The 13,098-nt window shown below is 47.4% G+C and overlaps 1 protein-coding gene and 1 non-coding gene across 2 annotated transcripts in view; one reads left to right on the top strand and one right to left on the bottom strand.

Moving 5' to 3' along the window:
* Positions 1–8,314: 8,314 nt before the first annotated feature.
* Positions 8,315–8,387, bottom strand: TRNAK-CUU (transfer RNA lysine (anticodon CUU)). Its single transcript has one exon. It is a non-coding gene; the product is annotated as a tRNA-Lys (tRNA).
* Positions 8,388–8,603: 216 nt separating this feature from the next.
* PSMA3 (proteasome 20S subunit alpha 3) overlaps positions 8,604–13,098 on the top strand; it is a 29,296-nt gene continuing 24,801 nt past the window's right edge. Inside the window, exon 1 of the mRNA XM_048852012.2 lies at positions 8,604–8,745. Within this exon, the coding sequence (XP_048707969.1) occupies positions 8,725–8,745 (21 nt within the window). The 5' untranslated portion in view covers positions 8,604–8,724. The remainder of the gene's footprint in view (positions 8,746–13,098) is intronic.

The raw sequence follows: 13,098 nt of genomic DNA, 5'->3' as shown, positions 1-13,098 counted from the left end.
ACATTGTTAACAATTCCAGACTCTGGAGTTCCATCCTCCGCTTTAATTATTCTAAAGGTCTGTTGAGTCAAAAATTCACCCTTTTAAAAAAAACACAACAGCCTATATTTGGATGCACACAACGTGCTATTATGACACTAATTAATAGGCTTCTATAAATCCTGTAACTCTGCATACTACAAGGTACTCTTACTTGGAAAAGTATCTCTAAAGTTTGTAAAAAGAAAAGGAGTACTTGTGGCACCTTAGAGACTAACCAATTTATTTGAGCATAAGCTTTCGTGAGCTACAGCTCACTTCATCGGATTCGACGAAGTGAGCTGTAGCTCACGAAACCTTATGCTCAAATAAATTGGTTAGTCCTTTTCTTTTTGCAAATACAGACTAACACGGCTGTTACTCTGAAACCTCTAAAGTTTGTGAGTCTCTCACACACACACACACACACACACACACACACAGTTACTCACAGTCATGCACACACAGCTGTTATTTTTGTCAATTCTCATTATTTCTACTACAATTTTATTTATAATGCCTTAAATAATATTTTGTGCACACATGGTATGTGTGCCTTCCATCTGAGAATTAAGAACACTTCAGTGACAAAGGTTTGACTTATTTTTAGGTGAGGAATGTCAAGATTAAGGATCAGTTTGTCATTAATTTACACCAATATTGCCTGACTCGTAACTATCTCTAGATAACTAGTAATTTTCACCTACACTGTACTAAATACTGAGACAGATAGATTTTTATGTCTTTAAATCCTATCCTTAGGCTTAAATGTTTAGATCAATCTTTAGAATTTGTTTATTTAGAATCTTTCATTACCGCTAATAGGATTTGCGTGACTAATTCCCCCCCTCCCAGCCTGTTGGTCACTTTCTGGTGGTTACTGAAATGTAGTTTAGAAATAAAATGTGTTTTTGTGTAGAAACAACAAAGATTTTTGATTTTGAAACTAAACAGTGTAGCATGCAGTGGTATTTAAATAAGCTTTAATCTGGAGGTTGTCATTACATTTCATAAGTGCCCTAACCTCATATGCATTTTTTTTACTTGGCAAACATTGACAGATCCTATCTTAATATTTTTAATTAGTGTGTCCAGGAATCACTGTTTGAAGTCCCATGGCTTGTATTAGAAATTAAGTCAGACTTGATGATCATAGTGGCCTCTTCTGGCCTTAAAATTATGTTTGTTTTCCAACATATTATTGAGGGATATATTTGAGCTAGCTGGAGCTAGGCAGAATATCTCTAATACTAGCTACATTCATCTTCTGTACACACCTACCATCTAGGCATCATTTACATATCTGCTATAATTTGTAATGAAGATCTTGGAACAGTTACTGATAATGACAAGTACTTAGCCCATTCCCCTACCCATTTTTAATGAAATAATTAGGAAAGCATAAAATCACTGCAAAAAGTGAACTTGATTCTAAAAAAGCACGTGTGAGAGAAAAATATATAGCTTCTAGATAACAGCCCGTTTTATTTCTTTTCATGACTGATTCTCAGTCTATATAGTACCATTAGAGCCTCTGTATAAAAAAAGATGTCTTTGCAATGTGTATTAATGTGCCCTTTGATAGAGAGCGATCAGACCAAGTTTCTGTCATACCCTTGTAAATATAAGGTGAATGCATCAGGATAACAATCTGAAATTTCAAATTCTGTTTTGGCCCAATGTGCAAAAATCCAACTGAGTGCATTGACAGTTGCATGTACAAAAGAAAGATCTTGGCCTGTTGCAGACTATAGAGCTTGCTACTTGTAGTCCCATGGAAGCCAGAGGATTGCTCACATTAATCATCACTATGCGCCATAGGAAGGGTTTGCAAGAATAGACTCTTAGACTGTGTGGCTTTGATTTTCATTTGTCTTATGCCACAGCAAATTCAAATATAGGAGCCATGGAAATTCACAGGTCTATTGTTAGTTGTTCCGAGTCCAATACCTTGTGGCCCTTGATGGTTAGAAACAAATTTCATCCTGCTGAAAAGAAGAATTTCCCCACTTCCCAGTGCTTGTAGCCTGGAAATTCCATAGGTATCAAACCTTAAAAATATAAAAGATGTTTTAGGTCATTGATTTGTTTTTAAAGTGTATTGATTATAATTCTCTCCTCCCTCCAAGGATTGATTAATAGTAGAACTCCTGGTATGAAGGTAGCCAGGCTTTACTGGTGCAGATATGAAATGTGTTGTAATACACCCAAATACAAGGTCCAGCTTTAAGAACAAAGAATGCATGTCATACCTAGAGAATGGGAGACTGTATCCTGAAATCAGTGTCTCTGTAAAGGATTTAGGGGTCATAACAGGCAAACAATTGAACATGAGCTCCTAGTAAAATGCTGTGGCAAAAAGGGCTAATTTGATCCTCGGATTTATAAATGGGCATAATGAGTAGGAGATGATTTTACCTCTGTACATCACTGGTGAGATTGATCCTGGAATACTGTGTACAGTTCTGGTGTCCACATTTTTAAAAGGTTATTGAAAAACTTGAGAGGGCGCAGAGAAGAGCCACAAAAATGATTCAATGGCTGGAGGAAAATGCCTTATGCAGAGAGAGGGGCAAAAATACCAGGTACCAAAGGGTTCCTTAATCTAGCAAAGAAAGGCATACGAGTACCAATGACAAATTCAAATTAGAAATCAATTACACGTTATTAACAGTGAGGGTGATTCACCATTGGAACCAACTAACAAGGGAAGTGGTGGCTTCTCCATAGCTTGATGGAGACTTCGATCAAGACTGGATGCCTTTCTGGAAGACATGCTTTAGCAAAACACAAGTTATTGAGCTCAGTTCAGGGGTAATTAGATGAAATTTGCTGGCCTGTGTTGTAGAGGACGTCGGACTAGATGTTTTAATGGTTCCTGCTGGCCTTAAAATCTGTGAACAATGAAAGCACGTTTCTAGCACTTGTTCTGGCAAGAATCTTGAAAATGTGACCCGAATGCACCGTGTAGGCTCAAAAACCTGAAGGTAAAAATTATTTTTTAAAATCCTATCGTTTTTTTTTAGCCAGTCTCATCATTTTTGCGGCCTGACTCTTGATGAAGGATACGATTCTGTCACGGAGGTCATGGATTCCATGATTTTCCGGGACCTCCGTGACATCTGAGGCAGGACTGGAGCAGCTGTCAGCCGCAGGGGAGCTGAAGCAGCGGCCACTGGAACAGCTGACCAGCAGTCAGGCCTGGGGCTGCAGGAACAGCTGATTGGTGGACAATCCCAGGGCTGTGGGATAGGGTGACCAGACAGCAAGTGTGAAAAATTGGGACGGGGACTGGGCGGTAATAGGCACCGATATAAGACAAAGCCCTGAATATCAGGACTGTCCCTATAAAAGTGGGACATCTGGTCACTCTACCTCTGGAACAGCAGCTGCCATGCCGGAACAGCTGACTGGTGGCCCGTCGCTGGAGCAGCAGTCAGAATCATAGAATATCAGGGTTGGAAGGGACCCCAGGAGGTCATCTAGTCCAACCCCCTGCTCAAAGCAGGACTGGGGTTGGGTCAGTCCCTCTGGGGCTGGAGCAGCAGCAGTCAGCCCCTGACGCAGGAGCAGCGGCAAGCCATAGCAGTGGTCTGTTCCCCAACCCCAGGTTATTTTTAGTAAAAGTCAGGGACAAAAAGTTGCAGGCTTCTGTGAATTTTTGTTTATTGCCCATGATCAGTCCCTGACTTTTACTAAAAAAAGCCGTGAGAGAATCTTAACCTTACTCATGATTTTTGAACGTTTGGGGATGGCAGTACTTCTTATCACAAAAGTCACCCAACAGTTCTTAACCCAGCCTGTAAGGGCAGTTCAGCAGAAGATTATAAGGGTAACCGTGGCTCATTGTAACCCCTCCGCATCGTCTTCCTGACTGCAGGCTGCTACCTGGCATCCCCCCCTGCTCTGGCTACTGCTGGCCCTCTGCGAGAAGAAGGGTGGTTCTCAGCCTTTCCATCTCAATGCCCAGGATTCCAGCGGGCCACCCTTCCTTCCACAGCCAGCTGCTCCTGCTCTAATGCAACTTCTGGCTCTTTCACCTGAGACTGGTCCTGTTTGCCCTCAGGAGGAATTTATTTTTCCTGTACCCTAGGGATTATGGAGGCGGCCGAAGTAGGTAACTCTGTGCCATCCCCTAGCTCTATCTTTCTCCCCTAGCTCAGTTGGTGTGGAGGGAAGTGTTGGAATTGTTAATATTTTAAATTATTAATCTGAATATGGGAAACCACCAAACACTAATTTAACCATAAATTCAGTCCAAAGGCCAAATGGTACTTATACAATTGCTCTAACACATGCCTAAAAAGCCTAAATAATAAGCCATTTACTACATCCAAACAGTAACAAAACATTTATAAGCATTTGGTCAAGATACTTACAAATGGGCTAAAGCCAGGGATGCTTAGACCCTTATTGGTCAGCTTCAAAGTGGTCAGGCAGGTATTAACAATGAACCCTTTAAGAGTTTACTTTTTATACCCTTTTAACAAACAAGGGATGTCATTGCCAAGTACTGACTTGAGCTAAAACCAGATGCAGACAGTTCACCCTTATTTCCAGTCTTAATCCAGATAAGATTTATAACCTCCTTTCTTCCCAAGGCCTTTCCTCCCCTCTTCTTGTGGTCCAACAGTTTCCCACTGCCCCTGGGTTCACATAGTCTATAACACTGCTGTGTGAGTTGGAAAATGGCTGTGTTGACTCATTTTAAGACAAATTCTCTTTGTTTTATTTAAAATCATCTGCAATCACCCTTATTGGTCAGAGGCCTCCTTTTTTAGACCTCCACATTAACTCCCCTTTGAATTAGACATCCTCCCTACTTTATTCCGTCTGGCCTTATCACTTATTATTTTCAAGGTCTTCCTTCTACTTGCTAGTCAAGTACACATATATACTTCCTTAAGCTAACTTTAATTCTTTAATTGTATACTTATCCTACAGGAAAGTACCCAACAGGTTCAACCCAGGATCAACCAATTCAAAATAAAAAAATATTCTAAATGAGATGTTTCTGTTGTGTGCACAGAATACAGGGTGCTGTGGGACACTGTAGGGGTTTGATCAGCCCTAATTTGAGATGCTGTGCATAACTCACTTGTATGTAATGAACCCATCTCAAACTCATGCTGATAAAACCGTTATGCCACCTATCTGTAAAGTATGTGGGTTTCAGGAGGCAGGGAAAGTCCCACAGGTCTCCCGGTGGGGTCTTCTCCAAATCATGCCATTTGGATGGGAGGCGGAGGAGAGTCACTCCATTCTCGCCATGAGGTGAACACAGGTTTGCACTCCCACCTACACGGATGACCTCAGCCCTGCCCTACGAACATTATGCATGGTGCATAATGTGACATAATGGCAACCTCCTGAAATATCTTTGAGAGATCTTACTGTATTAAGTTTATGTATCATTGTGAACCAGGAGGTTGTCTGTGATTCCATGGAGAAAGGTGACCATAGCCCTCCAGGAGCTAAGAATGGGGGAGAAGGTGTTGATTAGGCAAATTCAGTCTAGTTGTGACACCTCCAGAGAACTACAACCACATGGAGAGGCTTGAGTAGACTGGTTCTAACTGGATTAGAACATAAGAACAGCCATACTGGGTCAAATCAATGGTCCATCTAGCCCAGTATCCTGTCTTTTGACAGTGGCCAATGCCAGGTGCTTCAGAGGGAATGAACAGAAAAGCCAGTCATCGAGTGATCCATCCCTTGTCATCCACTCCCAGCTTCTGGCAAACAGATGCATCCGATGAAGTGAGCTGTAGCTCACGAAAGCTTATGCTCAAATAAATTGGTTAGTCTCTAAGGTGCCACAAGTCCTCCTTTTCTTTTTGAACCCTGTTATAGTTTTAGCCTTCACAACATCCCTTGGCAAAGAGGTTTCCACAGGTTGACTGTGCATTGTGTGAAGAAATACTTCCTTTTGTTTGTTTTAAACCTGCTGCCTATTAATTCCATTGGGTGACCCTGGTTCCTGTGTTATATAAAGGAGTAAACAAAACTTCCTTATTTACTTTCTCCACACTAGTCAAGATTTTATAGACCTCTATCATATCCCCTTTAATTGTCTCTTTTCCGAGCTGAAAAATCCCAGTCTTTTTAATCTCTTCTCATACGGAAGCTGTTCCATACCCCTAATTATTTTTGGTGACATTCCCCGTACCTTTTCCAATTCTAATATATCTTTTTTAAGATGGGGTGACCAGATCTGTACACAGTATTCAAGATGTGGAGGTACCATCGATTTATATAGAGGCATTATGATATTTTCTGTCTTATTATCTATCCCTTTCACAATGGTTCCTAACATTCTGTTTGCTTTTTTGACGCCGCTGCATATTGAATGGAAGTTTCACAGAACTATCTGCAATGACTCCAGGATCTCTTCCTTGAGTGGTAACAGCCATAGGTGGCGAGTTATATGGGCTGGTGGTGCCTGTGCTCCACCAATATTTAGGAATGTGGGCCTGGCTCCACCGGTGTTTGGGTTTACTGTGCTTTGGGGGTCCCTGCGCTTCAGGGGGATGTGGGGACCAGGGCAGCCGCGGGGATGGCAGGGGGCCTAGCGCCGGCAGCAGTGAGTGACCCAGCCCCAGCCCACCCTGCCCCGCCTCACCCTGCCGGCTCCCAGCATCGCCTGGGGGAGGGGGAAGAAGATGGAAAGAGGCGGAGCGGAGGCTTGGGGGAAGGGGTGGAATAGGGGTGAGGAGGGGGCGGTGTAGGGGCAGGCTGGGCTGGGTCGCTCACTGCTGCTAGGGCCAGGCTCCCCACTACCCACCCAGACCGCCCTGGACCCAGAACCATCCTGTCCATAGGACAAACTGGGGCAACTGCATCCCCCTGAAGTGCAGGGCCCCCCAAAGCTTGGGGTCTGGGGCAGTTGCCCTGGTCCGTTCTATGGACAGGATGGCTGTGGGTCCAGGGCGGTCTGGGGGGGCGAGTGAGGAGCCTGGCGCCGGCAGCAGCAAGCGACCCAGCCCTACTCTGCCCCCTCCCCACCAGCATTCCACCCCTTCCCCCAAGCCTCCGCCCTGCCTCTTTGCGGCTTCCGCCCCCTCCCCCAAGCAGCACCGGGACCCGGAATTATTGAATTATTACTCAGCGGTCTATATTCATATGCCTAGTAAGAAATCTATTTGTCAAAAAACATTTCCTGAATCTTTTTTTGTTGTCTATATTGTTACAGACACACTTGCTGACAGATATTTTGAAATAAATTACCGAAATAATTGAAACTGGGGTGATTGTATGGTGTTTTTGACAAATAAAATATGCAGAATTTAGCAGAATTTCAAAATATAGTGCGTAGAATTTGTAATTGTTTGGTGCGAAATTCCCCCCAAAGCAATGTGTTCTCAGAAGTGTCAGGGGAGCCTCTGATTCTACAACCAGCCTTTTATACTAATAAACCAGCCTCAGGGACACACATTGAGTCGGCTGTTGGTGGAACAGGACCGTTTGCCAGTAACACACAATCATACAGCTGCTAATGGGTTAAAGAGCTGCCCCAATATGTTTGATGTTAGTCACAGCTTAAATACCAAAGGGTTTTTTTTTTTGCCAAAAGCTGGGAATGTACGACAGGGGATGGGCTGTTCTAAGTCAGCCACAAAAATGTTGGCATACTGTGGGGCCATGCGGGTACCCATAGCAGTGCCGCTGATTTGAAGGTACACATTGTCCCCAAATGTGAAATAGTTGTGGGTGAGGACAAAGTCACAAAGGTCAGCCACCAGGTTTGCCGTGACATTATCGGGGATACTGACCTGTTCTGTTCATTCCCTCTGGGGCACCTGGCATTGGCCACTGTCGGAAGACAGGATACTGGCCTAGATGGACCTTTGGTCTGACCCAGTGCGGCCGTTCTTATGTTCTTAAGGGTTTCAGAAAAAAATGACCCCCAGCTTTGACTGAGTTACCAGCACTGGGCTATTTTGGGGCTAGTTTTAAGTGACTTTGGGCTATTAATGCAGTAGAAATTTGGCAGCCTGCTCCGCTGAGGGTTGCCACAGATCTGCCCGACAGCGCAGTGGGACCAGGGGCTCCGCACCCTTGGAGAGGGGCTGCTGCAGCCTTTCCTGTACTGGAGGGTGCCTGGGGATTGGTTCCCAGGTGGCCCTGCCCCTCCCCAGCTGGGCCCACCACAGCCCCACTGAGCTGTCCCGCTTTGCAAGGCTAATGACCCAGCCAGGCTCCTTCATCGGCAAACTGCGCTGCCCCCCTCGTTGTTCGGGGCAAAAGGGCAGAAAACCTGCTATGGTAACTGCAGGTACAAGAGCAAAATTCTCTTCGCCCAACGTGGGGCTCGAACCCACGACCCTGGGATTAAGAGTCCCATGCTCTACCGACTGAGCTAGCCGGGCGCTGCGGTACAGTTTTCCTTCAGCGACTATTCGAAACATAGTTTGGAGCATGCGCACAACTAGTTAATTAATTCTGTTTTGGAGACTCCTCCCCTTTCGAGTCACCTCCTGTGGGTTCCCTCCAGTGTCGGGCCGGGCGCGCCCCCGCGGCCATGACGAGGCCTGCTCTGCGGACGCGCACGTTCACCTAGGACCCCACCGCGGGAGCTGATTGGCCGGTGTGCAGCGGGCCAATGGGAATGTGCGTTGGTGAGGCCTGGGGCGCGTGAGCGGTGTGTGCGCGCGCGTGTGCGTATCGGGTTTGTCGGGCGCTCGCTCTCCTCACGGCTCTGCCGCCATGAGCTCCATCGGCACCGGGGTGAGTGAGTCTCCTCGCGGGGCTCGGCCGGGCCGCCGCTGCGCCTGCGCGGGGGGGGGCAGCTTGAGCCCCCCCTCACGGGACCGGGGGAGGAGGCGGTACTGCTGAGTCACCTCGGCCCCGCGCGGCTGGTGGGAAAGCGAAAGTGTAAGCGGGGGGAGGGGCCACAGGGCGTGGGGCTCTGGCTGGGGGGGAGCCAGGGGCTCCAGGGGAAGGGGCGCGGGGCTCTGGCTGGGGGGAGCCAGGGGCTGCTGGGGGGGGGGAGCCAGGGACTGCTGGGGGGGGGAGCCAGGGGCTCCGGGGAAGGGGCGTGGGGCTCTGGCTGGGGGGGGGGGAGCCAGGGGCTCCAGGGGAAGGGGGGTGGGGCTCTGGCTGGGGGGGGGAGCCAGGGGCTCCAGGGGAAGGGGCGTGGGGCTCTGGCTGGGGGGGGGGAGCCAGGGGCTCCAGGGGAAGGGGCGTGGGGCTCTGGCTGGGGGGGGGGAGCCAGGGGCTCCAGGGGAAGGGGCGTGGGGCTCTGGCTGGGGGGGGGGAGCCAGGGGCTCCAGGGGAAGGGGCGTGGGGCTCTGGCTGGGGGGGAGCCAGGGGCTGCTGGGGGGGGGAGCCAGGGGCTCCGGGGAAGGGGCGTGGGGCTCTGGCTGGGGGGGGGGAGCCAGGGGCTCCAGGGGAAGGGGCGTGGGGCTCTGGCTGGGGGGGGGGAGCCAGGGGCTCCAGGGGAAGGGGCGTGGGGCTCTGGCTGGGGAGCCAGGGGCTCCAGGGGAAGGGGCGTGGGGCTCTAGGCCAAGGGGTTCTCAATTTTCCCCCTTGAGGCCTGTCCCCAACGTGTTTTTAAAATGTCAGGGCTTCAGCCCGGGTTGGGGCTGCAGCAGCCCCTCTCCAAGGGTGCGGAGCCCCTGGTCCCACTGCGCTGTCGGGCAGATCTGTGGCAACCCTCAGCGGAGCAGGCTGCCAAATTTCTACTGCATTAATAGCCCAAAGTCACTGCTCTAGGGCGTGGGGGGGGGGTCTGTCTAGACGGTGGGGAGGATGGGCTCTAAGGGGTGGGGAGGATGGGGGGGGCTCTGGGGAGATTGGGTCTGGATGGGTGGTGCCCTGGGAGGAGGAGTGTGTGGGGCTATAGGAAGTGGGGTGAATAGGTGCTGGGGGGAGGTTGGGCTCTAGGAGGAGGGATGGGGGTGGTGGAGCAGTGGGGGCTCTCCGTCCAGCCCCAGGGCACCGATGTACTCTTCTCAGCCCCGTGGATGTGCTCAGCCCCACGATGCTCCCTTCTCCAGTCGCTGCTGTGTTTGAAAAGGGGGTGCCCCATCTACAGGGAGAGATTCAGAATGCCCCCCTCCATGTTCAGATGCATGTTAATGAACTGGGGCGGCTGTGGCTGGGAACGTGCCATTTAACTTATGGGGGATGCTGTTTTCTGTGAATATGCAGACTTAACTGTTGCTTGACAAGGGCCTCTGCCACTCTGACTCAGGCTAATGCAGTACATGAGACAAAGGCATGGCTATGTCTGGGAGTTCTCACAGCAGATTTATCGGTGGCCTCAGAGAGCAGCCACCGCTGGTGGCCGCTCTTACAGTTTTTCCAAAAATACTTAATTAATTTTAGGAAAAACAAATAAATACGCACATATACATGCCCAAATCATTGTAATTTATTTATGTAGGGTTTTTTTCCAGACTCAGTAATAAAAGTAATGTACAGTTGTCTCTAATCTTTACTGGATCTAAACAGAATAGAAACACAAATAAGGTGCTTTGCGTGTTTTGCTTTTTTTGGTTGAATTTTTTTAAAATAAATTTGCTATCTAGTTAGTCTGCTGCTGTGAAAAGTGATATTTGTATATTTGTTAATATCGCTTTTCACAGCAGACTTACTCATCCCCAGCAAGCTGGAGAACAAATTAAACCCTGGATGGGAAGGTGGGTAAGGAGGTCCAGGAGCGATGGGGGGCTGAAAGAGGTAGCGGGGGTTGGGGCAATGGAGGGGTGAGTCCAGGGCTGGATCCTGGGGTCCTGCTGCACGGCTGGGGGCTGGAAGAGGCGGCAGGGATCAGGAGTGATGTGGGGGGATGTGCCCAGGGCCAGAGCATGAAGTACTGCAACTGGGGAATGAAGCCTGCTGCTGCATGGCCAGAGCCTGCTGCCCACCACCCCAGGGCTGAAGCCCAAAGCCCGATCCTCACTGCCCCTGGGAAGGTGGGGAACTCACACTGGTCGCCTGCTCCTACAGTGTTTGTGGCTTCAGAAGGGGGGCTGGGACCAATCCCTGCTGGTGGCCCCAGGGGAGGGGCAACTCCTCCCCTCCCCCACCATCACCACCCGGACGGTTGTGGTTGCAAGAGAAAACCCTGGTGGTCGCATTTGAGACATGCTGGTACTCTACAGACCTTACAGCGGCACAGCTGTAGCCGCTCTATGCTGATGGGAGAGAGCTTTCCTGTTGGGATAATTAAACCACCCACAAAGAGCCGTGGTAGCTATGTCTGCGGGAGAGCCTCTCCCGCTGACTTAGCAATGCCTTCACCAGCGCTTTTGTTGGTGAAACTTATGTCAGTCGGGGTGTGGGTTTTTTTACACCCCCGATGGACAAAAGTTTTACCGGCAAAAGTGCTTGTGTAGATCTAGCCTACAGTGAGAAGTACTAAAAAGATGATCTGTCACTTGTTGGCAGTTCCCAGTTCATTAAGAATGAATCAGACCTGAAAACTCTTTTCTGGGAACAAGGGATGGTCTGGGTCAAACTTGCATATTCATAGTAGTTGGGTGCTTTCATGAAACAGCTACTTCTTTATTCTTCTGCCCCTCGCTGCACCAGGCATGCACAAACTCCACACTACTGAGATGACTAGGGGTTCCACAACTATGGCAATGAGTTTCAGAGCCTGGGTCAACTGACTTGGGCTTGTGGGACTCATGATATGGGGCTAAAAATAGCAGTGTAGATGTTACCACCTATGCTGTGAAATGTGGTGAGGGGAGGTGGGTGTAGATATATCCTAAATTTCCTTGGACTAAGAATAATACAGTTATAATCAGAGCTCGTGTTATACCAGTTTGGCCAGCAGGCAGCACTGTAGACCAACATCACTCAAATGCCCAATGACCTCTCCCACCATCTCCTGTACACATTGCCTAGGTACCAGAGATGAAGCCCCGGTTTGTGGAAAGGCTTAAATGTTAAAGTGTGAGAAGTGCTTTGAGATTCTCATACGGAAAGCAAAGTGGAAGAGAAAAGTACTAATGCTATTCTAAGTATCAAAATAAGTCACAATGTACTAAAAAATAGTATTAACCATACGATAAGTGTCTGTCTGTGAAGCCTTACTAATTGTTACTAATTACTAATTGCCATTGTTTGGAATTTGAGATTCCTCAATGGGTTTGAATTATGGAATGAATATCACTGAAGCAAGAGCTTTTTTAAAAACTAAGCTAACCAACATTGAGTTTACTAATTTACTTTCAGTTTATATACTTTCACTAAAAGGAAACTGTCTGAATCTTTTTTAAAAAGTATTGCTTCCTTTATTCACATGAAATAAATATCAACATGAGTGAACCATTCTTACATGTTAGGATAAAATGGTCAGTTTTCAGAATGGAGAGAGGTAAATAGTGGTGTGTGTCCCCGGGGCCTGGATTGGGACCAGTCCTATTCAACATATTCATAAATTATCTGGGAAAAGGGGTAAACAGTGAGGTGGCAAAATTTGCAGATGATACAAAACTACTCAAGATAGTTACATCCCAAGCAGACTGCAAAGAGCTACGAAAGGATCTTACAAAAGTGGGTGACTGGGCAACAAAATGGCAGATGAAATTCAGTATTGATAAATGTAAAGTAATGCACATTGGAAAACATAATCCCAACTATACATATAAAATGATGGGGTCTAAATTAGCTGTTACCACTCGAGAGTGAACTTGGAGTCATTGTGGATAGTTCTCTGAAAACACACTTAATGTGCAGCAGCAGTCAAAAAGGCGAACAGAATGTTGGGAATCATTAAGAAAGGGATAGATAATAAGACAGAAAATATCATATTGCTTCTGTAAATCCATGGTACGCCCACATCTTGAATACCGTGTGCTGATGTAGTCGCCCCATCTCAAAAAATATATTGGTATTTGGAAAAGGTTTAGAAGAGGGCAACAAAAATTATTAGGGGTATGGAACGGCTTCCATATGAAGAGAGATTAGTAAGACTGGGATTTTTTTGCTTGGAAAAGAGACGAATAAGGGGGGATATGATAGACATCTATAAAATCATGACTGGTGTGGAGAAAGTAAATAAGGAAGTGTTATTTACTTCTCGTAATACAAGAAGTAGGGGTCACCAAATGAAATTAATAGGCA

The sequence above is a fragment of the Caretta caretta genome, chromosome 6, assembly GCF_965140235.1.
Source record: "Caretta caretta isolate rCarCar2 chromosome 6, rCarCar1.hap1, whole genome shotgun sequence".
Lineage (NCBI taxonomy): Eukaryota > Metazoa > Chordata > Testudines > Cheloniidae > Caretta > Caretta caretta.
Note: the sequence above shows the minus strand (reverse complement) of the source record. Positions and strands in the feature narration are given on the sequence as shown.